Consider the following 24221-nt stretch of genomic DNA (forward strand, 5'->3'; position numbering starts at 1 on the left):
TTTGCGTGTTGACATTTTAAAACACATCGGAACCTAGGTAAGTTGCATAATGACCGTTTGACTTGAACGCAGCACATTTGAGGCATTGGCAGCGCCAGTGGTAAGAGCAACGAAAACCCAAACAAACATCCACAGGCCCGGGATTAACGCGGGGGAAGCGCTGTTATCTCATTCGTGTTTGCAGAATTAATGTATATGTGAATTAATCTCCCTCTCCGGGGAGCTTTACGCAATGAAACTGTGCCAGTTAGCTGGTTAGCTCTTAGCAGGCTGATGAATGTGTGCCGCCGCTGCTAAGGTAGCCATTTTGAAACTGTGTTGTTCCAACGAAGCCAGCTCTGTTTACCTGCACACTCTGTCCGTGACAACCGCCGAAATACACTCTTTCAGGTACCATGAGCGCAATAACTGCATTTCTACAGGTCTAAACCCTCAAAGTGTGCTAACTCATTCAAGGCGTGAGGAGTTTTGTTGGACCACTTTACGTCTTAGCTACCGCCAGCTAGCTGCTAACAGTTGCTACGCTAATGATAACCTTAGATAACTAAGCCGAGTTAGCTGGAGGCTAAAGTTAAGGCACGATTGTCAGCGTTGGTAGTTAGTTACTAACATTTACTAACTTTATGTGATCGGTTGACTCGGCAGACTCTCAAGCTGTGTCATTGTACTGTTAGTAAGCTTCATGCGATGTGCGTGTACTAAGATTAAATGGTTTGTCGCATCATTTGTGGATCTTAGTGATCCAGACTGTACACGGCTGTTTAGAGGAGTCCTAGCTCCACTCAGATGTGTCTCTGCAGCCACCATCCATGCGGGCATGCTTACTAAGGGATGTAAAAGTCTGCTTGGAGCCACCACTCATTGATGTTGGGTTGTTATGTAATAGTTCAGTGGAGATTCGCGAACTGCTCTGCGTCTCTGCACAGGATGATGTGCTTTTGTTTTGGTTTTTATTTTGATGTACCCAACGTCTGGGCAATAGATCGACACATATAATTGTTGTGGATTGTCATTTCAGGTTGACATGATGTTGCTGGCAGGATTGAGCCTTTAATATGCGCTACAGTCTGTGCAAAGGTACCAGAAAGATGGTGTCCATGTTATTTTTACACTGGTATAAATATTTCACTTACAAAAGCCAACGTAATTTAGCACTGGAGCCTGCTTTCAGTGTGATTCAGATCACAGACCATAGTTTTCTCTTATACCGATCAAAATGTGTTTGAAACGTCAGGAAAAGTAGCTTTGTTGACGCTGGCTTTCTTATGAATTTGAAGGTATTTTCAGCATTTATTAAGGCAATTCAGAAAAGGAGTGCTGTAAGATACAAGAGATCGATCCATTCACATGTGTCTAAACAACCAAAGATTGTTTGCTGTTGTTATTCTATTTATGTGTTTATTTGTTGAACCCTGTTACTCTTTAAAGAAATGTTTTTCATTGCTTCAGAACATGTTTTAACCGCTCTGTTTCTAAACTTTGATCAAAATCCAAAAGCTTGTGTGATATTTCATTGTAAGTTTGATCCAAATCACAGAAAACACTTCAGTAAAGTAGTTGAATCTGCCCCACTCATTAATTATAATTTTTTGATAAAGCAATATGTGTTGAGCAATACGCAGTATTATTTTTTTTTAACTGGAAACGGAGCGTAAATGTTCATTTATTTCTAAATGTATGATTTTTTTTCTTCCACTTTTTTTCAGGTACAGTGTGTCCCTGTGCAAATACTTGCAAGAAATTCAACAACTGCACTGAAACTTTGTGTGTCAGAGGCCAAACACACACTCGAGGGAAAAGATAGACCCACCTGACAGATTTTGGATACCCGCTGTTTTTCAGCTTTTGCCTGTTTTTCCCGAGAAGAAGTTGTGTCCATGTTCTCTTGAGGATTTTCTTCTTGAAGAAGATTTTTTGTTGTTGTTGCCCCTGATCTTTTTGAGTTTTCTTTTTGCATATCTATGAAATCAGTGCTAAGTCCTGTATCTGCATCCATAAGAAAACTGCAGATAGATAAATGGGCATCTTCCAGATGTGATAGTAAATCATTCAGAGCAGAAATTGTCACTATAATGCATCATCCAGCTACCACTCAGTTTCACTAACCCAACCTGAAAATGACGGCGATGTAACATAAACCTTACTTCCTTTATTGTCATGTGACTTTAAACCTTTGAGCATTATTTTCTTCGAACCAGGACAGTCTCTTCACCAGTTTAATGAGGTGAGCAGTGGTTTTCGGTGTCCTCCGTTGCCAATAAAAGACTGTCTCTTAGTTTTTTTTTTCTTTTCTGCATGCGGCACACAGATCTTAAAATGATTCGGTGAAAGAGTCACCACAGAAAACATACTGGCACACAGTGTGGCAGGACAACACCGGTCTCTCTCTCCCCGTCTGGTGTCAAAGAGGAACTGCTGTACACACTGCTGTCCATGTTTCAGGACGGACAACTTTCACAGACTGTTTGCTCGAAGTAGTCTTGCTCTGTCTCACTATTGTGACAAATCACCGGTCAGAACCTTTTTTTTTTTTTTTTCTTTTTTTTTTTCCCCTCTCTTTTTTTATTTTGCCAGTCTGGATGTTCAAGTAAGTTGAGGAAATTAACCCATCAGGAAAAAGACTGCCTGGTCTGACGACTTGTAGCAGTTATAAGAGACGTGACCCACACGAGAGCCGCCTGGATTGTAGTTCAACAAAGGAGAACCCGTTCTTCACAGAGCTCCTCTGGAAAGCTGTTCCAGATCATTCCTGCAGTCTTTTGACCCATCTCCAAGAGTTTCACCCTGGACGAAGGGACCTGCCTCTGGGGAAAGGGGCTGCACTGTCCTGGCGGAGGTGGAGAAGGGCTTTCCGGTGTGCTGCTCCTCGTCCGTCGGTGCACTCGCTCTGTGATCGACGCCAACAGGCCTGAGGGAGCGACCTTAGCCGGGCTGCGAGAGGAGGCTGAGGACTTCAGAGCATCAGACTCTGGGGTAATGTCACTGCTTCCCTTCACTTACCGACACAAGGACAAACACGCATAGCTGTAATGGTTAGATTGCTTCGTCCCTTGTAGTCATTTGTGGGCTTTACCATAACATCGAGGGAGGGCTGACATCAATTTGAAGAGATTGAACTCAGCAGAGTGAGCTATCAAACTGTGAGTGGCACACTTTGTAAAAAGTCCCGACCGTTCTGCTGTACTGGGATTGTTTCCATCCAGACTTTACAAGCTTTGTTGCTTTCTGCTAAGAATAGGACTGACTTGTCTTGTGCCTGATCTTTTATGCAAGGAAATCAGATTTTCTGATGTTTGAAAAAAGACTACATGAAATCAAAGTTAGACAGATCTTAGATTGTCTGTCAGCGATGTTTGTGAGCTTCAGTTCACATGAACCTGATTACTGAAACGGTCTTGACGGGTCTTTTCTTAGATCCTGGCCATGAGGTTTGATGCCTCAATCCACTGACCGGAAACACTGGACCTAAATGGCGCAGCATGACTTTGTCCCTGCCTGGCTTAACTTCTCCACTCCCCAGCCTGCCAAGGTGAGTGTGTGCATCATGAAGGTGTGTGTTGAAGTGAGACTGTGATCACTGTTTAAATGATTTGGTTAGAACTCCTGGAGGAATCTGTGTTGCAGTGGGGGCAGTAGAAGTGTGTGAGGCAGGTGGAAATTAGGGTCAATACAGAAACATTAGTTCAGTTTGACCACATTTAATCCCCGTCCCATCAAAACCTGGATTATATCTTAAGCACACGCCCTCCGGCTACCACATCTGTGAACAACAGCTGCCTCACAGCTCAACCATGGGCAACAATCAAGGTGAAACATAACAGACTGATTTATACAATGATAGGAAAAATCAGTGTCTTAGTTCTGGTCAGAAAATATATGAAAAGGTTTTGTCTTCTTGCTGCTGTGATGCTGGTCAGAATCAGAATTCCTTGACAGAACATTGAACACTCATCCATACATACCATCTAAATCAGTTGAGAAACAATAAATACTGGCTTGACCCCTGACCTTTAGGTAAGATGGATCTTCAGGTTTTCTGGCTTCCGGTGGAAATAAGGATTCCTGAAGAACACGTCGCTCGCTGACCTGACTTAACCTGCTTTGTCATAGGATCGTGTTTGGACATTGTGACTGAATGATAATGCTTCATTTCCAGACTTTGGTCAAACTGTTGCGGAGGATTCGGTGTTTATCCTGTTGAGTGGTTTAATCGGCTGCAATGGAGTCGGATCGGGTGTGGAGAAGAAAAAGAAAAATCACATTTTGCATCTTGTGTTGTGTAACTTTACAAAGAGCACAAGAGCTTCGTTTTAAAGTGAACTTCATGCAGCAGTGTTATTTTTGAAGGGAAACACTGAAACAACTGATCATTTAATTTGTGCTTCTGTGTTTTTCCCTGTGACGGACTGGAGACCTGTTCAGTGTCCACTGCTCTCACCTGTTAGAAAGTTAGGTTTTTCCCTTCTGATGTATTATCCTGAAAGCACAGTGGAGAGCAGAGCAGGCTGACTAACTTTTGCACATAGTAAAGGAAACGAGGGTCACTTCTTATGAGCATTTATGCAGTTTTTTTGTGCAGCACCTCCCACTGCCTCTCCTGGTCTCTGGAGCTGGAGTGAATCAGTGAGTCGGTCCAGTTCTGCGATACATTCCAGATACAGTTTCACTCTTATTGGACTTTCTTCTTTTTTGTGTGTGTGTTTTTTTACTGTTGTTGTGTCAGTTATAAAAAAGTTCAGTGTCACTCTTACAGTGGACCTCAACTGATGACTGAGATTCAGACTGAGTATCTGGTCTGTGTCTCAGACTGAACGTCCAGATTTTCTGAAAGCATATTCTTACCACTGCTGTCTCTTTGATGTGCTTTTGTTCCTGTTTATTTTGCTGGAAAAATATGCCACGAGTGACATTTTCACTCAGGAGTTATTTTTGTACATTTTTTTTTAACTGAGAAGAGAGACAGTGAAGCATGAAGGGAGTTTGATTGAAGATTAAACACAAAAGCACAAATATTTTTGTCCAGTCCCTTGGGGGGGTGGGGGTGTTGACAGGGTGGGATGGAATCGACCTTTCAAAGTGAGCATCCGAATCGGGCCTGTCCTCACTCTGACGAAGCCCACTTCCCTCCTCCAGTCCCCTGCTGCCAACCTCGACAAGCAAAGCGAGCCCCACCACCACAGAGACGGCCGAACCGCTGTGAGCCGCCGCCGCCACAACTCCTCCGATGGATTCTTCAACAACGGCTCCCTGCGCGCCCCAGCAGGTAACCCCGAAGACCCGGGTTCTCCTAAACCAGTTCACACCCCTGCTGTGTAATCCCCTCACATCTGAGTGTCGGTGTAGCTCGGTGAAGCGCAACAAGACTCTCCGGAGGAATTATTCAAGGACACGCACACCCACATGGGTTTTTCCTTTGTAAATGACATCCGTTAGCTCGAGCTCCAGTCAGCTCAGGTCCGAGCAGAGCTGGAAGTTGTGCGGCGTCACTGAGTCGGGAGGGTTAATCAAGAAAATCAGTACAAACCGTCCCGCCTGAACAGATGCAGGAGAACTGAACCGGAGCAGAGGGAGACGTCAATCAAGAGCAGTTTGTTCACATCAACACCGTCTGAGGAGGAGGTCAGGCAGCAGAAGCAGGACAAGGAAAAGCTCGAGTGGGTGGACTGTAGGTGTGTGCGGGGTTTTATTGACCCTTTTCTGTGACCCTGTCAGGCCAGTGATTGTAAATCCGTGGCCTCTGCGGTTTGATTCCAGAGGCAGGTTTAGACGCCGAGTGGTCACTTTGAGTTTTATGGGGTGGTTAACACATCCCAGACTGATTCAAAGTGAAATGAATTATCTGATGGTAAAGATGATGGTTGGCATCAAGCGCACTGAAAGACGATCTAATCCCGGGGTCTGGAGCAGATAAAGACTAGATTAAGGGCATGTGGTGAGACGACTGCTGGCTTCATTTCCTCTCAGCTGCTCCGTCTTTCTCTATGAAGCTTCACATGTTTATCCGAGGACAATATTTAATTTCTGCCATTCAACTTCTGGTGTTCTTCGTCTGAGCTGAGGAAAAAATGTGGCCGAGCAAAAGTTTACTGCTTCAACCAAGGGAGTGCTGGATGTAAGAAGAGTTCCTGGATGTTAGTTTGCTTCGAAGATAAATTCAATTCAACTTAAACCGAATGGAACACAAACAATCCAGTTCTTCTTGTGTCTCTCAATAAATCCAAACGCAACCAAAACAGAGGGAAGCAACACAGTGTGTGTGTGTGTGTGTGTAGGAGCAAGGTAGAAATTTACAGAAAGGTTGTTGACAGAGAGAAGTAGTAACTTGGAAAGTGACGCTCATAATGAAACTTCTTTTATGGCCTTTTTATTGGAAATGTTTAGGTTTTATGACTGAAGCAAAACCCTTTGAAGCAAGGCTCGGAGCTGAAAGATTTGTTGCATTAATTACTTTTGCTCAGCAGTAAAGTGATAAACTTCTTCAGGTCAGTCATCGAGATTGCGCTATAGAAGGTTTTGTTCAGGGTTGTCTCTCCATCCTTGACTATTAGACTGTATATTGACACAGTGATTAAATGACCTGACTTAGCCTGACTTGCGGCGTTCTGACGTCACTTCCTGCCGCCGACGCCGCGCTTCGTGTGGTTTTCATGTCGGCTGTGTGTTTCCCCTGAAGGTGACGGGTGGCAGCAGCCCTCTCTGCTCCTGAGGCATGACTCTGTGGACTCGGGCGTGGCTAAAGGCGGGCACGGCGGGCTGGCGGGCGGCTCGTGTTGGAAGGAGACGCCCAGCTGGCACGGGGCCCCCCGGGGCCCCCAGGACGGCCACCACCACCAGGGACGCCACCCCAAACGGGTCGGGGGCGACAGGGACAGGCAGGGGGGGCACCGGCAGCGCAACGGGAACTTCCATCCCCGCAAGGGCTCCTCGTACCAGGACAAGTTCCCCAACGAGGAACGCAAGGACAGCAAGGACGACAAGCTGAAGTTTGTTGAGGAGGACTTCGTGAGTAGATCCTTTTTGTCCTGTTGAGTGTGGTTCCATGGTGTTTTTCATTCTGAATTGACTTATTTTGGATTATGTAATTCAGAATTATATTCACGAGCATCGTGTTTTCATGGGAAAAAACACAGGATTAAATCCTCTCTCAGTCCGGGGTCTGTGAAGCGTTCTGATTGGACGGGGCGACTGTGACGTACCGATGTCTCCCGGAAGTAAACAGCGTTTTTCTCGTCTTTCTTCCTCGATTAAATTTGACACTGCAGCTTTGAAAATTTCTGCATTAAGCGCCCGTCAATCCTTTGGCAAATTAGGCTTTATTGGTGTTTATAGAGGAATAAAGAGTCCCATGGAAACACGCTGATCTGTAGATGAACACACTTTGCACTTCATCCAGACGCCGTGTCTCTGCCTCTTCCAGCCTTCCCTCAACCCTGAAACAACTGGAAAGCCTGGGACTCCGATGCGAGCGGTCGCCCCCCACGCGGGAGTGTGGGGTAAGAGCGCCGACCGGACGACGCGCCGCCGCTCCGCTCGCTTTCCCGTCCCGCTGCTAATTCTTCCCTGCCTTACAGAAAATCCCCCGAGCGGCAAACAGATGGTGTCCAAAATGCTGGTTATCAAGAAGGTTTCCAAGGAGGACCCCGGCACCGCCTTCTCCGCGGGGTTCGCCACCGCCGGCGCCCTGCCCACCAACGGCAGCAAAACTCCCATCGCAGGCTCCAGCGTCTACAAGAACCTGGTCCCCAAGCCCGCCGTGGCCCCCACCAAAGTGAGGCGGCGCAGAACGTTTGATTTCTGCAAAAGCGGCTGTGTGTGTGCGCGTGTGAATTTAGCAGTCTGCCGTCTCTTCCAGAGCACCCAGTGGAAATCCGGTGGCAGAGAGATCAGCAAGTCTGGGCTCCACATGCCAGGCCGGGATTCAGTCTTCACCAGCCCCGTCTCTGCAGCCAAACCCAGCACCCCCGTCAGTGCACCACAGCACAACCCTCCGAAAGAGGTGAGCAGGGTCATTTCGTCCAGACGTCTCAGTGGAGAATAAGTGACTCTGACTCTCTTTCTTCTCGGCGGCTGGGCGCAGCACCCCTCCAGCACGACTCCTCCTATAGACATCGCTCCGTCGAGGTTGAAGCTGATGCGCCGAGGTCCGGACCGGAAGAGCGAGTTCCTGCGAGCCCTGAAGGACGAAGGCACCGGCGAGCTGACGACCAGCAGCAGCCCGGGGACGTCGGGAGAGGTGAGCGAGATGAAAGCCACGCTGCAAAGTCAGCAAAACGTCCAAACGGCTCTTCGGTTTTCGGAGTGTTGACGGCGAGTGTCTCCTCTCAGGGTGAAAGCAGCACCCCGGAGCCCAAAGCCTACAGCGAGGAGGTCTGCCACGAGAATGGCCTGTCCTACTCCCTCAGCGACTCCGACACCGAGCACCTGTCCAGCTCCCTAGAGGCGGAGCACAGGTAGGCCGCCGCTCCGGCGCACCGCTCGTCGCCGCACGGGCCGGGTCGTAACGTCGCTGCGCTCCCCTCAGGTTGCTGAAGGCCATGGGCTGGCAGGAGTACCCGGAGAACGACGACAACTTCCTGCCCCTGACCGAGGACGAGCTGAGGGAGTTCCAGACGAAAACCGAGCAGGTGAGGCGCCGGCCGGCGTCCCCCGGGCGATCCGATCGGTCGGCCGAACGCTAAACGTCTGTGTCGTCCGCGCAGCTGAAGCGAAACGGCGTGCAGAGGAACGGCGTTCTCCCCAGGACGCGGGGTGTCACCCTCCACTTCACCCCCTGGAGGAGTGTGGCGGAGGCGCACGAGGAGGAGGGCTCCGAGTCCGAAACCAGTAGCAGCAGCAGCCAGACCTCCGACGACGACGACTGCATCAGATCCTAACGTGGCTTTACGGAACAAACAAAATAAAAAGAAAATCAACAACAACACGACAGCAGCCAATACACACATCCAGCAAGCAATCCCCCCTTCCTCTCATCTTCGTTTCTAGAGCACCATTCTGAATTTCCTTTTTGATTTTTTTTTTTTTTCCTTTTTTCTTTTTTTTTTTTTTTGTTTTTGTCGTTCTTGCACAAGGGAAAAACCAATCATATCCCAGTGGAGGGGGAGATTCCTGTTCCGCCAGGCGTCGTTTTCCCTGCGTTTCCCCCTTCACTGCAGACCCCGCCCCCTTCGAGCCCCGCACCCCCTCGACCCCCGACCCCTGACCCCTCCCCCCCCTCCCTCCTCGCTTTGTGGAACTGAAGTGTTCATCAAGAAAAGAAGGGCAATGAATGCACACTTGATTCTGCTTTAAACAGACTAACTCATTTCATTGTTGATGCTGATGACACATTATTAATGATATTAATAAAAATTGGTTCCTGACAAGCTGATATGTTTCAATATGAACGTTGACTCCTGTGGTGCTTTCAGTGTCTTGCAGACAATTGTATTTGTTTCTGAACAATTTCACAGGAAATCCAAAATTGAACATGTGTTCACTGGACCAGATTAAGTCCATTTAAGCAATTTTTGATTTAAATTCTAATAATTCTAACAGTCCACACACTACTGAGCATCATCCCTGCTCATCATATGCTTCATTTGTAAAAAATGAAACCCCCTCTAAAGTGAAAAAGCCTTTTACCTCAGCTATAATGAGCTCTGTAGGGGAAACTGTTCAGAGGATGGAGCAGGAGGCGAAATGTGGTTCCTGGATTTACTGAGAGGCGATCGCTGTTCCCTGTTTCCTACACCACTTTATTCAGTTCACGGTCATGCTGCCAGTTTAGATCTGCCTTCACTTCGAGTTAAACGCCAGTATTTATCGGTCCAGACGGCTCTGATGACACCGGTTCTTCGCCGATTGCTCCGTGTTCAGTGACAGAGGTCGGCTCACACACATACCGTACTCACACGACTGCGAGATTTAATCAAGTGAAAATGTGTGTGAGCAGATGAGATGTGTCAGAACACCAGGTGAAGGTCACACTCCTGGTCAACAGTCGTTCACATCGACTCACAGCAGCCTTCAAATCGAACAAGGACACTGTATGAAGACTAAAAACCGATTAAGTGACGGAGATGAGGAGCAGGAGCGCTTCGAACCAGGACAGAGGAGCGCTGATGCTCGGTGAGGCTGGGATGCAAAGTTAAACCACTAAACGGCATGACGCACTATTGAATTTATTTAGTTTGTGTATAACATGAAAATTCAATTACCTTTAATTTTAAAGTATATGCATGCTAACACAATCTGTCCAATTTTCTTGGAGTAAAAGTAATTTGCATCATGTACAAAGTCCTGATTGTATGAAGTGTTTTTTCCAGACCCAGCAGCTACATGAAGAGTCCAGATACATGAATCCTCTGTAGGATAAACATTTCTAAACTGCTCTCACACCTCACACCGTCAGTGCCTGAGTCGACAGGTTCCGATGTTTCCGCTGCTGCTCGTTAGCTTTTAAATGAAAAGACACATCCTCTTCCTCGGCGTTAGTCTGTTCTCTTCATGCTGGAATGATCAGATCAGAGTCTTATTCAACTGTCTTTATTCAAGTTTATAAATTCACAAATACAACAGGCACAAAAAGACACATATTTACAACAGAGGGCCGCTGTGAGCTCTTGTTCGGCCCAGCCGGGTCGAACCGGCGGTCACATTCTGGATCCGAGGTGGAGCTGGCAGCAGGATCTCACTCCCTGAAAGAGACGACGGCGTTCAGAACGACTGCGGTTAAACCAGGCAGTTTGTGGAGAAACTCAAGACTCACTTGGCGACTTCCATGGCTTTGGAGTGTCCGTTGGCGGAGCCGTTGAGCGTGTGGCCGCCGCCGGCCTGAGCCTCCGCCGCCTTCGCCTTCTCCTCGTCATCCTGCTTCACCTTCTTGACGGCGGCCTCCTTCACGGGACTGTCCTCCGGTTTCCTCTGAAAGGCGGCGGACTGATCAATTCCACATTAGAGACGTCACCCTGAACCTCGGCGCCGATGAGATGAAGACAAACGTGTCCCGCCTCACCTTCTTCCTGACCAGGTGGGAGATGTCCGACACCGGCGCCGTGGAGGCCGACTTGCTGGGAGAGCCCAGCTTGACGGGCGAGGCGGCGGTGACCTGCTGGGAAAACAAAGATCTGTGAGATCCTCAGAAGAACTGATCTTCATGTGAAGCGGTCGAAGCAGAACTCACTGCTGAGGAGGAGGAGGAGGATGATGAAGGCCCCTCACTGGATGCTGGGAAGGCAGACGACGTAGAGGCTCCGTCCTGAAACGGAGACGTTCAGACATCAGGAACTGCCGGGAGCAGGTCGAGGTCCTTGCTGTGCAGGAGACTCACCAAAAAGCTCTTGACGGCTTCGGCGGCCGACTTCTGGCTCTCGGTGGCGTCCTCCACCTTCTCCTGGATCTCCGGCAGCAGAGCCTTCAGCTCCTCCAGCTCCTTGCGGTCGCTCTGCAGAGCCTCCTCCGCCTTGCCGATGATCTCCTGCAGCTTTTCTGAGGGGGGACGAAGCTCGGTCAGCAGGAGGCCGCGGCTCCGCCCCCCCTCCTCCCGGCAGCGTCCGGCCAGTCGGCCCTCACCCAGCCTGCTCCTGATGACGGAGGCGGAGCTGTTGAAGGCCTCCACCGCCTGGCCGTACTGGGAGTTGAGGTTGTAGGTGACGCCCAGCTGGTAGTGCGTCTCGGCCAGCAGCCGGCTGTCCGGCTCCAGGTGAGCCAGCTGCAGCTTCAGACACTCCTGGAAGTCCTCCAGAGCCTGGGAGTAGTTCCCTGAGCCGAGGCAGAGCACCAGGAAGTGAGGTTTGGAGGAACAGAGACCGTTAAGCACGTGGCGGTTTGGATTTAAACCATCTGAAGTTTAAAAATTAAACATGCTGTCCTGCATTGCTGGATCAGAAAATCTTCGGACTCGTGTTTATTGGTTCGTATTTCCAGGACGCCCCCATGTGGCCAAACAGACACATTCAGTCTGATCTGCTCTGCACAGGGTGAACCGGTGATCTGGTTACCTGACTCGGCTGAAACCTCCCCCAGCTTCAGGTGAGCCTGGGCCGCCAGCAGCTGGTCGTCCTTCGTCTCTTTCCTGATTAACAGAAACAAACGGGTCACACTCGGATCTGAACCTGGGCTCTGTGCTCACTGCCCTCGTCTTCACCTCTTATAGATGACTTTAGCCAGTTCCAGCATCTCCCAGGCCAGCTGCAGGTTCCCCACCTCCTCCTCTTCCTCCTGATCAAACCCAGACGACGCTTCAGTCCGACGCTCAGCCTCAGACCGCCGCTCACTTCATCATGCTGTTCGTACCTTTTCAGGAGAGTCGTCTTCATCTTCATCGTCGCTCTCCATTTCCACATCTTCACCGTCTTCCTCCTCCTCCGCTAAAAACAAACCCATCTTTTAGATCAACTAACAGGACAGAAGGAACAGCGAGAAGGAAAACTCACCTCCCTCCTCTTTCTCAGAGTCGTCGTCTTTATCAGCTGGTTCGTCGTCCTTTGAGGTCGATTTTTCTTCTGCATCAGTGATCTTGTCGTCCTTAGAAGCTGGAGATTCCTCAGCTGATTTCTTCGTCTCTTCTTTCTGATCTTTGGTTTTGCTCGGTTTGGCTCCATCGGCGTCGCTCTTGTCCTCGCCTCCCTCTTTCTCAGCTTTGGGTCGTTTCTCTCCGGCCTCCGTCTTCTCTGCTTCTTCGCCCTGCTTCTCCTCCGCCTTCTTCTTCGCCTCTTCCTCTTTCTTCTCTGCCATGGCGTCGTACACCTGAACCCTCAGCTCGTCCCGGGTTTTCTCTGTTGAGAGAGGAGAAGACAAGAGTGAGGACAAGCTGTGGAAATCACTCTTCAGAGTGAAAAGATGCAGAAACAAGTCTTTTTCTCACCATCAAGGTTTTCTGCGCTCTCAAACTTGGAATCATTGGCTTTGTCCTCACCTTCCTCTTCCTCGGGGACTCCCTCCAGGGCGTTACCCAGCACCGAGTTCTCCATCCTGCAAGAGCCGCAGGCGGTTTGGTTCATGGATCCCAGCAAAGCATGTTCAGAGACAATCGTCGGTAAACACTTCAGAACAGAGGGACTTAAAAAGGTAATGATTTAAGATGATCCAAGATCCTTACACCTTTGGCAAAAGACAGATATTTATTTTTAAGACACTAAAAATGGTGATAAACCCACCGTGCTAGCTCAAGGAGCGCTTTCCCACACCAGAGAAAAGCCTCCCCACATTCATCAGCGGTGTCTCCGTACTTCTTAGCTCTGCAAAGCCAAAAAATTAAGATTAATCAACAGATAAAAGCAAACATACCCAACCTGTCATCTCTAAACTACAAGACAAAAAAAAAAAACTGAGGAAGTCATTGTATATAGAAATCATCAGTGTTATTTGAGGTTAACCTGCAGTCAGAGGCAGATTTGCTTAATAAACGAGGTTCAATCAAAGGACAAATGATTAAAAGTTGTTACCAATTCCTCCATTAACACCCATTTCTCAACCCCGCATTGCAAGTACTCTCTCCTCAGCCCTGTATCCGGTGAGAAATGACCTTTTGATCACCGCACGTGTGTTTTCACGCGGGTTAAACCTCAAGCGGAGAGTGGTATCGTTTCCCCTTTAAACGGTAACGCTTCTCCTGTCACGTGCTCGTTAAACCTCGCAGTTCTGGGTTGATTAGGATGAGGAGCTCGTCGGAGTTAAGGTGCCTGTCCCGTGAGGGGCTCTGGAGGGGGGGAGGGGTCCATTGTGCGACCCTGGTAGTGGACGGTGCGGAACACGGACGGCTGTGGCGGCGATTAGCGGACTCACAGCAGGGCGCAGGCCTCCTGCAGGACGCTCACCGCCTCCACCGGCTTCCCCATCACCAGGTGTTTCTTCCCGGTGCCGATCAGCTTGTTGGCCTCCTCCATGTTCGCTTCACGGGAGACAAAGCACCACACCGCACCGGCGGAGTCAACACGGATCACCTCGAATCCCCGCGTTTCGGGGGCAGAGTGAAAGACCTCGCGCGCGGCTTCTGTTAGGAGAACTCCATACCTTGGCAGATGAGAGGACGAAGAAGGGCTGAAGTCGCGTCGGAGAGTCTCTCAGCTCGTCTGCGGCCGGTCGGCTCTCTGACTGAGGTCTTGTTTCAATTTGGCGCGAAATGTCCCTGCCTCTTCCGGTCAGGTCCAGACCCCGGAACAAAGCGCGGGAGATTTCTTAAAGGGACAGGGCACGGTAATAGTACTCCCACAAAAACAGGAGTACAACAATGCAGCTCATCAAGCTTAAAAACACGCAATTATAATCCATACATGTGGTATCGAAGTCGCATTCCATAACATAATTAAATAATTCATCTGGCATGAGGAGGACTGAGGTGAAAGGTTACAGATTGGTTGTATTATTGAATGCAAATAAGTGAATCAATTTAGAAATTGCTGAGAGACATATTATGCAAAATCACAATAAAAGAGAATCTTTCCCACATTAAAGTTGTGAAGTTCTCTCAAAATAAGTAGTGTTGGATGCAGCTGGTGTGCACGGATGAGTGGAGAGTCTCTAGATTACCATCATCCTCACAATCATCAACATCCTCCTCCTCCTCCTCCTCCTCCTCATCATCATCCTCATTAGTTTGCACAGTGGAGTAGCAGTAAACACCCACCTCTCACAGTGAGAAAGTTGTGGGTTTGATACTGTGAATCTGCAGGAATTGCATGTTCTTTGTTGGGCTTCCAAAAACAGTCCAGTAATGTTAATTTGACAGTAAAATGTATCCAGGAATTACTGTGAGTGGCTGTCTGTATTTGCATTGTTCACCTGTGGTTAACTGGGATCGGCCCTGACTTGGAGGAAGTCATACAGAGGATGGATGATCATAAAAAATAGCAATAAAACTTTAAAATAGACCAATAAAACGGATGGTGGTGTAAGTCCTTCTCTGTGTATCTTTGCGTCTTCATGCATGGATGAGCGCATGCTGCTGTCACTTCCTGCTGTGAAAGACAGAGATTGTCCAGCTCCCCTCTGAGCTCCTCATGCTGTTTCCGCTGTGTGGTTCCCTCTTCAAAACAAGTCTGGACCTGGCACCCAAATTAATCTCCTGCTGCGACGATCCCCCTCAATCTCCTCACATAGTCATCATTAAAATACGAGGCTTTAACAGCCATAATTCCCTCTGGAATCCAGACGGTTCCACAGAGAATAACCTGTAGTCAAATATGAATATACACATTTGGCACTTTGGCATCTTGTCAGCAGCGAAATTATTATGAGGAAGAAATATATATTGAAAGTACATTAATCTTGGCTAAGAGATGCTTTACTAGTCAAAACGAGATTAAGCTTTTGAAAGAAGTTTCCATCTAAGGAAAATAATGTAGCATCTGCTATGTGCTTCATGCTTTAAAATAGATTTGTTTTGATCTGTTCTCATTTTTATTTTTGCTGCTATTTTTGCATTTCAATTTTCTAGGTTTTTCAAAACAGTCATATCTATCAGCGTATTTAAGGACACTTGCTCAATGAGCTGCATTAATTTAACATTACTGGACAAATAAAACAACTATGAGAAAGCACTGTTTTCAGTTCACATCACATCTGCGATAGTGGTGATGACCGTCTTCATGTTTGTTATTCTGTGGGATTGAATGCATCTGGGATGATAGCGCCTCGAGTGCTCTTTAAACATCCAGCAGCTTTGGAACCTGTTCTGGACCAGATGCACTAATTATGGGCAGATTGTGAAGCAGGAAATGAACACAGAGCAGTGTTTGATCACAAGCCCACCTCAGCGCTTCCAAAAGGATCTTATTGTGTGCCTGCCCCCCTCCACCTCTTATCTGACCCTTGATGCGACGCCATGGCAACAGCGCGCGAAGACACTGGTGGACGACAGCAGAGAAAAGAGGCGGCTGATTGAGCCGACAGCAGGCCCGCCTTTCCAGAGCACACAGACCGAGGAGAACTAATGTTCCCCTCACTTCTGGAAATCACATGTTGAGCTAAATCTCCCGTTTTAAAGTGCTTTAGAAAATTGACTTTGATTTTTCTAAAAGGTGCATTTATTCCAGTTATGTCTGTTTCCATCCTCCACTGCAGACAGCTGTAAAAGAAGTCCCAGTAAAGCAGCAAAATCAAAATCACACTCTGTTCTATAAGAGCAACCACATTCACCTTTTTATGGTTTCTTTTCTTTTTTATTTCCTTTTAGTGTGTAGTAATTGTTGGGCATGAGGTTTAATGTCACATTCTCACTACAGTATGCTTAGTTGTAAATTATATTAGCCTCTCAGTAACACATGAGCTTCCTGAGTCTGAACAATGTCCTTAAGAGCCGACACATAAAATAAACTCTGTGAGTGTGACACTTGATTACACAGCCGAGGATTGATCAGCAGGAGTCTGGATAACATTTCCACTCCAGGAAATGTAACATACAGGCTCAATAAAATCACAGTTTACAGTATTAAAAGTGTTATTTAATTTATCCATAAGAAATGGGACTAAACTTATTCTTAATCTAAAGTAAAATGTAATGTTTGCATGATGCTATTGTTTCAAATCCACCAACAAATGAAATGCATTGTGACTTGCAGAAATGCATGAGGAAAAAAGTGAGGTTCTGACTCATCCAGCTCCACAGGGTGAGGCAATTCAAACAATCATCAACGGATCGGCACAAATGTTGCAGTGGGGTGAAACCAGTCCAAACCACTGCATGTATATTATGATATTCCAATTTAAGATATATGCTTTATCTTTATTTTAATAAAGCAGCAAAAAGGCCCTGCAGTGTAAACTTGTGTCAAGCAGCGGCTGCTGCTCCTCAGCCCGGTTGTTAGGTAAATATAGCTGTGGTGAGCCAGGAGGAAATGACAGGGAAAAAATGCTGCCTGGAGACGCCTGGATAAGCACAAGATGTTGCAACTAGACACTGGACGAAAAGCAGGGAATTCACCGTGTGGGAAGAAAGGGTGTTCAACAAAAAACCACTACATCTGGAGTTAAAGAGCCACAAGTGTATTGTCTGAGGCTGGAGTTAATAAATAAACTACTGGAACATCGCTAAGTAAAATGTTCAATCATAGACCATGAAGACAGTGTTGGAGTCAAGTCAACATAGAGGAAGAGGCAATGTGACAAAAAATTAAAGTTATTAATTTCTTCTGTGTTCACCATGAGTGAAACAAAAAGTCACATGACAAAACCTCACGACTGTGCTTTGTTTGAATTGGAGAACTGAAAGGTTTGAGTTTCAGAAGAATGCCACACAGAGCAAACAAACTTAAATACTATGTTTTTGGGCTTCTGTGACCTATATGACATGACTGAAAACTAACATAATATGGGAGCTTTAAAGGAAACGAACTCCATAAGAATATCTTTCCAGTGAAACATTTACTGAAAGCGGTTTCTTCCGCCTTCCTTCTCATCCTTACAGCATGGATTTCACAAGAGGAAAAATGCAGAGTCATGCTGTGTGGAGAGTGTGTGGAGTGTGTGTGTCCGCGGGTCAGGCTGTGTGTGAATGACAGAGCAGGAGCTCAAGTCTCGTGCTCCTCCGTGTTATCGCGAGACGTGACTCCTCTATAAGAGCGCTTCTCTCGGGGACGCGCTCCCACTCCGCGCTCCCTCCGTTCCTGTGGAGAAAAGAAGAACCCAGGTCTGTGTCTCTGTATCCGCTTCATAAGGTTTATTTCTTTATCACTGTTATTTTAAAAACGGTTTCTGTGTTTACTTGACAGCGTTGTTTCAATGGCAGACTAAACTTCTGTGATGTGAAGGGATTCAACAAGTGCTTCAGAACTCCAAAACTGAGAATATTTATTTTATTATGATAAATTCGACAGTTTTTTGAGTGATGATGCAGACTCGTTTGTTAATTCCTGTTTAAATCCGTTTCTTTTTACGTGTAAAGCTTATAGGAAGAAGAAGAAAAAACACTTTATAGTTGGAAACAGCTGCGCGTTGAGAGCAGAAGAGTAAATGCTTCCCTGGTTTCACTGAATGAAGTCCTGGCGGTTTGAATGATGGTTAGTTCCTAAACCTGATTTAAACCCGTCAGACATCAGGTTGGGAGGGAACAGGAAAGGTCTTACTTATGTTCTTTATCAGTGGTTTCCATCATTTATTCATTTGATTTGATAGTTTAACTATTATTTCTACACTAGAATTACATTGCTGAAAAACCAAAATGAACTCAAGAAAGGATTAATACATTTTTAATGTTGTTAATATGGATGACTAAAAATGGTGACAAAGCAGCAGACCAGATGTTTTGTTTTGAGTTGATAGTCTTCTTTTTAAAATCTGATATCAAGTTAACATAGTGATAATACAGTTATAGTTTGAATTTCACAGAAATTCTATCTATTCAATAATCTATAGAATGCTTGTGCACCCTGGAAAAATATGTTTTTAGTATTCATCCAGTGTTTAAAGGTGGAGCTTCTGTAGATGAAAGGGATTTAATAAGATGAGAATGATTTATCTGCTTTTTTTGGCATGTGATCGGCATGTTCATGAAACAAACTTTGAATTACCCTGTAGTTAATTAGAAAAAGAAAAAGAGTACTTTACATGAGAAAAAAAAATCATGAAAAGAGGAAGTCTTCATTCCTTCATGACCCTCACGCCCTGTTTCCCATGGCAGACTGCTGCACCGCTCAGACCCAACATGGCTGCAGGAAATGCTCGTATTGGACAGCTGGCGCCAGACTTCACTGCCAAAGCCGTGATGCCGGATGGACAGTTTGGAGACGTGAAGCTGTCGGACTACAGAGGTACACCCTGGCCAGCGCGGCGCCTCACCTGCAGGACGCGCTTTGATGGCGCTCTCCTCTGATCACCTGCTTTTTCATTTGCACTACTGAGCAGAGATAATTACACCCTAATGTAATAGTTGTTTTTTCTGGCATTAATTGTTCCTCTTTTCAATGCTGCAGGAAAATATGTGGTCTTTTTCTTCTACCCGCTGGATTTCACCTTTGTGTGTCCGACGGAAATCATTGCTTTCAGCGACGCTGCCGACGAGTTCAGGAAGATCGGCTGCGAGGTCATAGCCGCCTCGGTCGACTCGCACTTCTCCCACTTCGCCTGGTATTTCTTACACTCCAAACACATTTTGAGCCTTTGCTTTGAGAAGGATCTCACGTTTCCCTTGCGTTCTCTCAAAAGGACCAACACGCCGCGGAAGCAGGGCGGCCTGGGGCCCATGAAGATCCCCCTGGTGTCTGACACGCGGCGCACCATTTCCACAGACTACGGCGTGCTCAAGGAGGACGAGGGCATCGCCTACAGGTCGGCTGCACATCCGCCGGAATATATATCTTTAAACCGCCATTATCTGAGCAGGATGTCAATTTCTCTGTTTATTTCAGGGGTCTGTTCATCATTGACGACAAGGGCGTCCTGAGACAGATTACAATCAATGACCTGCCGGTTGGACGTTCTGTTGACGAGACTCTGCGTCTGGTCCAAGCCTTTCAGTTCACAGACAAGCACGGAGAAGGTGAGCTGCTCTACTTACTGATATTCATAGATTAATCCCGATACCCACGTAGGAAATTCAGAGGGAGGAAGTGCCTGGAACAAAGGTGTTTTTTATACATTTACCTATTTTGATATGCAAAGGAGTTCCCGTTTTGAGCTGCATTCTGTGGAGCGTCTCGTTTCATCTGTTGGTCAGGACTCATGACGGCCTTGTCTTTTCAGTCTGCCCGGCCGGCTGGAAGCCAGGAAGCGACACCATCAAACCAGACGTCCAAAAGAGCAAAGACTTCTTCTCCAAGCAGTAATAAGCCCAAACCTCGAGTCTGCCGCCTGCTGTAGGGAGATTTCATTTCGTGATAACATTTCCAATATAAGTGAGCCACTGTGCCTGTGGAGGAGTGTTTAGGAGATAGAGCTTTCAGTCATCAATGTGGTGTGTGTGTGTGTGTGTGTGTGTGTGTGTGTGTGTGTGTCCTGTCCTCTGTAGACTCAACGATGCACCCATGGCAGTAGTTTTTCACTGAGCATCACACTGTAGTAATGTCTGTTACTTTCTGTCATTCCTTATTATTACATACAGAAGACTAAACAGCATTTTTCATTGTTAAAATGAAGTCACAGAAAACTCTTGTTTTTTTTTTTTGTTTTTTTTTTTACGTTGACCAACAAATGTTCTTTCAAATCTAAATAAACTGTACTGAAAGTTACTAAGACTGCATTATTTATTTAATAGATATTTAGAAGGCGATTATCCTGAGATGCTCTTGAACACAGATTTTACTCTAGAAGTCTTAGTTAAAAAGAATTTTAAGAAGGTTGGGTTCCCGTCTAATTTTTGTGTGTGACACATTTGTTGCCTCATTTTAAATCGGTTTAACCATTAGACTCACTCTGAATTAAAAGTTATTTAACCTTCCAAAAGTTTCATGTATTTGCTCAGGCATATATCTCATCGCTCCAATGACTGAACTTGTTTGCTGTCTAAACAAGGCTGTCAGTGGTGTCTTTAATGATGACACTGAATAAAATGTTTCCGCTTGTTTTACATTTATTGCAGAACTGGTGTTTGTACACGCCTTAGGCTGAATGTCCATCTTGTTAGCTGTTGTTTGAATAATGATAAGCCAAAGTGTGTGATGGATTTGTTTCTACAAATGGGCTTCAGTCCAAATCCATTCTGAAAATAAATGGCATCGGTCAGAAAAATGTGTGGTATGCTTGTGGAAGTAACTCCAGCAAACAACCCAGATGAGAAGAGATATTCCTGCTTTTGATTGTAAGACAAAAAAAAAATCTATGTTCGATTCCCAGCTGTAGGGAAATTACAGAGTAACTGGTTCATAATAATTTACCTATTTCAGTATATTGAGGCTGAATGTCATGGGTTCAAATGCTATAAATAACCCTGAATTGACCCTAGGTGTGAATGTAGTGTGTGTGCTTGTCCTGTGTTCCCTGGGTCCAGGGGCGTCTCTCCCTCATTAAGTGGGATTGGCTCTTGCACCCTTTGACCCAGCACAGAATAAAGATTGATATATAAAATAATAAACACTTTCCTCAAATAAAATTAATACAACACTCAGCAGTCAAAAACAAAAAAAAGAAAAAATCACAGCCAAAATCTGGATTATCAAAGCCAGTTAATCCAGTTTATTAGATGAAAACATATTAAAGAAATAGAGAATACTAGGTAAAGTAGGAAAAGTGTATCAGAGACGCAGGGTTCGAACCCGCGTCCCTCAAAAAACACCACACTACTGCATCCTGACTCAGGCGTGGCCGGCACGCCCGTGTGACGTCATTGCGTTTTGTGCGGGAAAACGCGTATTTGACAATCATCGGAATGTTGAATTAGCCCGCGCGTTTTGAATACCGGAAGCGATTTATTGCAGCTGGTCCGCTAATTCTGTTAGCTAAAAATGTCTTCAATGGAAATGATGGTGAAACAACAGGAGGCCACGGCTGAGGTGAGGACTCAAAGCAGGCGCCATTAAACAACTTACAAGTGCTTATTAGATATATTATTCTCTACTAATACTGCGCCATGATTTTTTATTTTGTTTGTTTGGAGCAGCCGGTTAAAGTCAGTCAGGTCATTTCCCTCTCAATGTTTTATTTTTTTCTTGTTGTTTGTTTTGTAGTGGAAAAACTTTTTTCCAAATGGCTTGAAATCCAAGCAGGAGTCTCTGCTCTTTGTGAAGAGGATGATGGCTGTGACCGTGTCCTACATCACCTACCTCCGAGGGATCTTCCCCGAGGAGGCCTACAGGTCCAAATACCTGGAAGGTGAACAGAACACCTGCTGCTGTGGCTCCATGAGCTTATGTTACAGTTTCAACGTGTGATCAAGGATGTTTTCACATACAGCAGCTGATCAAATTCAGTAACTCACTTCCACATTTCCTCTAGTTTCTCACAGAAACACATTAAAACTCAAAGTACACTTAAGTTAGTCAATGACCGATGCTGGTACGTAATCATAAATCAAGCACTTTTTGTCCAAAATAAGAGATGGATATGATAAAGGTAATTACAGGGGTCCTTTTTCACATATCATTGCTAAATTTTTTCAATATTTTACATCTTTTTAATTTTATTCAGTTTAATGTGTTTGAACAAGCTTTATTACATAAAAATTATATGTCAGAATGTTTATCAACACTGACCGAAGGTATTCATGTTGTAACCTTTTTGTAGTATCATACTAGAGGATTGACATTTCCAGGAGATTCAAAAGACTGCCATATAAAGGGTTAACATATAGAAATATTACATATCTAATCAGAGGATGTGGTATTAACACATAGTGTTTGTGGCACTTCTAGAAATCATGCTCGACATTTATTCTAAGCTCTTGTAAATGCTGGCTGCGGTCGAATGCTGGACTGAGTTGGTTTCTGCTTTGCCTCTAAATAGTGCCTGAATAGTTGTTTTTATTAATTAAATTGTATTAAAATCATGCTAATTAAATGACCCAAGTAGTCGACTAGTCGGGTGCTAGTTAGTTGTATTTGACTATTTCGACTGGCCGTCCAAACAATTCTAAAAACTCAACTGAAATGATACTCTGGTGACAAGTTACAGTATATTTGACATCCATTAAAAAAATCTTTGAAAATAATTTTTTTTCTAAATAATTTTTGTTGGCGTAATGATGGTAAAGAATTCATGTTTTTCAATCACTGTGTGTGTGTCTCAAAAACAGATATATGCCTCAAGATTTTGCGGGAAAACTGCAAAACCATGGCCGCAAACAAAATGGTGAAATGGTAAGTACCGTACCTCTGTTGTGTCTCGGTGCTCAGTGCAGAAATCAGATGAAGTGCTAATCTGAAAATATGCAGCATTCATCAGCAGTGTGATGCTCTTGTCTTCTTCACTCAGGATGATGGGCTGCTTTGACGCATTAGAAAAGCAATATGTAAGTTTATCACACCTTTTTTACTGTAAAGAATATAATGTGTGTGTTTGGTGTTTTAATCGTTACTTTTTATTTTGTTAAATGCTTCTGTCTGTATTCTGAAAAGCTCCAGGTCGTGTACATCGGGGTAAGTAATTCTCGTGACTACTGCAGCTTTTAAAGCGCTGATATTGCTCAAGTTTCACCAGCATCTGTTGCTAACCGTGGGTTATTTTTATAATTTAGGTCTACACCAATCCGGACGAACCAGACGTGAGTTTTGAAGTTCTTTCAGTGTCCATTTGTAGATATTGTGCAGTTCTTTGTGTGATCATCCTTGCGAAAGCTTCTGTTGTTACTTTTCAGTGCATTATTGAATCCTACCTGCTGAAGATCAGATACTCTGCCCAGGGCCCGGAGCTGAATGTCGTCAGGTTTGGACGGCTCCGGCCTCACGTGTGCCGGCCAGCCGCCCGACGTCAAACTGAAACGTTCTGAACTGACGCTGTCGTAGGAAGGACGGTGCAGAGATGCAGGTGACGATGGGGGAAACCAAGAAAGCCTCTGTGGTGCTGATCAGGAAGCTCCTCCTGCTCATGCAGAACCTGAACCCCCTCCCCGACAACGTCTACCTCAACATGAAGCTTTACTACTACGACGACAGTAAGATGCTTTTCATGTGTGGACAATTCATCCATGAACTGAAGACGACACCCTCACGTCCCGCTTGGTTTTCCAGTCACCCCGGTCGACTACCAGCCGCCGGGCTTCCAGGAGGCCCAGTGCGACAGCCTGTGGTTCGAAGGCCATGCCGTGCACTTCAAGGTGGGCAAGGTGCAGACGGCCTTCCACTGCTTCAGCGTGGACGTGTTGGCGGAGCAGGGCCGGGTGGAGAAGCTGCAGACGGGGACCCAGAAGAGAGACGGCGGGGGGATCTCTCCGAACGGAGACACGATGAAGGCGAGGGTTTCAGTCTGCAGCTTCTCACTGTCATCTACAGAAGTATCGACTCTAGCTTTGCTGTGGCGGTTTGCAAATATCTGCGAGTTCTTCACAATGTTCCTGAACGCCTGTTTACAGGATCCCAGTGGGAAAATACCTGACGACAAAGATTTACCCTCAGAGGATGGTGAGGCGGTTTGCTACGACTGCTCAAACCGACAGCGAGCGTCGTTTTACTCTGCTCTCTTTCCTTTTCACAGAATCGGCACAGTTCAAGAAACCAAGGACTTGTGTGGTAAAGGTGCATTTATGGTTGTTACAAAAAAGACAAAAAAAAAATAAAAAAAATACTACAACGTGTTCTGTTTATCTGTTCCAGAGAAAAGCGCCTGGAAAAACTCTGAGGAAGAAAAGACTTTAGTCGACAAGAGGAGGGCAAAGAAAA

General features: G+C 45.9%; 4 protein-coding genes across 11 annotated transcripts; 3 read left to right on the forward strand and 1 right to left on the reverse strand.

Moving 5' to 3' along the window:
• Positions 1-13: 13 nt before the first annotated feature.
• gpbp1l1 (GC-rich promoter binding protein 1-like 1) lies at positions 14-9383 on the forward strand. 4 transcript variants are annotated; one of them, XM_030114489.1, is made up of 13 exons: positions 111-390; positions 1019-1077; positions 1707-2973; positions 3415-3529; positions 5134-5263; positions 6674-7002; positions 7418-7493; positions 7572-7768; positions 7853-7996; positions 8078-8233; positions 8326-8450; positions 8522-8624; positions 8700-9383. In XM_030114489.1, exons 4-13 carry the CDS (start codon positions 3470-3472, stop codon positions 8871-8873), a joined length of 1494 nt encoding a protein of 497 aa, XP_029970349.1. In that variant the 5' UTR covers positions 111-390; positions 1019-1077; positions 1707-2973; positions 3415-3469; the 3' UTR covers positions 8874-9383. The 4 variants fall into 4 exon arrangements, with proteins under 4 accessions (XP_029970350.1, XP_029970348.1, XP_029970349.1 ...); XM_030114490.1 differs by lacking the exons at positions 111-390; positions 1019-1077 and adding an exon at positions 14-37; XM_030114488.1 differs by lacking the exons at positions 111-390; positions 1019-1077 and adding an exon at positions 52-100.
• A 1125-nt stretch (positions 9384-10508) lies between these two features.
• LOC115405421 (histone-binding protein N1/N2-like) lies at positions 10509-14128 on the reverse strand. 5 transcript variants are annotated; one of them, XM_030114999.1, is made up of 14 exons: positions 13993-14128; positions 13765-13870; positions 13137-13217; positions 12896-12951; positions 12414-12755; positions 12274-12347; positions 12125-12198; positions 11979-12052; positions 11551-11739; positions 11309-11466; positions 11162-11236; positions 10994-11089; positions 10748-10917; positions 10509-10676 (listed from the first exon to the last, which is right to left on the reverse strand). In XM_030114999.1, exons 2-14 carry the CDS (start codon positions 13863-13865, stop codon positions 10670-10672), a joined length of 1497 nt encoding a protein of 498 aa, XP_029970859.1. In that variant the 5' UTR covers positions 13866-13870; positions 13993-14128; the 3' UTR covers positions 10509-10669. The 5 variants fall into 5 exon arrangements, with proteins under 5 accessions (XP_029970859.1, XP_029970858.1, XP_029970856.1 ...); XM_030114998.1 differs by having other exon boundaries at positions 10748-10902; positions 10994-11086; positions 12845-12951; XM_030114996.1 differs by having other exon boundaries at positions 10994-11086; positions 12845-12951.
• A 3441-nt stretch (positions 14129-17569) lies between these two features.
• Positions 17570-20054, forward strand: prdx1 (peroxiredoxin 1). Its single transcript, XM_030115627.1, has 6 exons — positions 17570-17605; positions 18596-18725; positions 18888-19041; positions 19120-19242; positions 19323-19453; positions 19657-20054. Exons 2-6 carry the CDS (start codon positions 18620-18622, stop codon positions 19737-19739), a joined length of 597 nt encoding a protein of 198 aa, XP_029971487.1. The 5' UTR covers positions 17570-17605; positions 18596-18619; the 3' UTR covers positions 19740-20054.
• Positions 20055-21353: 1299 nt separating this feature from the next.
• zte38 (zebrafish testis-expressed 38) lies at positions 21354-24197 on the forward strand. Its single transcript, XM_030115135.1, has 12 exons — positions 21354-21401; positions 21576-21720; positions 22640-22703; positions 22819-22855; positions 22962-22982; positions 23081-23107; positions 23201-23268; positions 23349-23497; positions 23574-23794; positions 23915-23963; positions 24037-24071; positions 24156-24197. Exons 1-12 carry the CDS (start codon positions 21354-21356, stop codon positions 24195-24197), a joined length of 906 nt encoding a protein of 301 aa, XP_029970995.1.
• The last annotated feature ends 24 nt before the right edge of the window (positions 24198-24221 follow it).

Source organism: Salarias fasciatus, chromosome 18 (assembly GCF_902148845.1).
Source record: "Salarias fasciatus chromosome 18, fSalaFa1.1, whole genome shotgun sequence".
NCBI lineage: Eukaryota > Metazoa > Chordata > Actinopteri > Blenniiformes > Blenniidae > Salarias > Salarias fasciatus.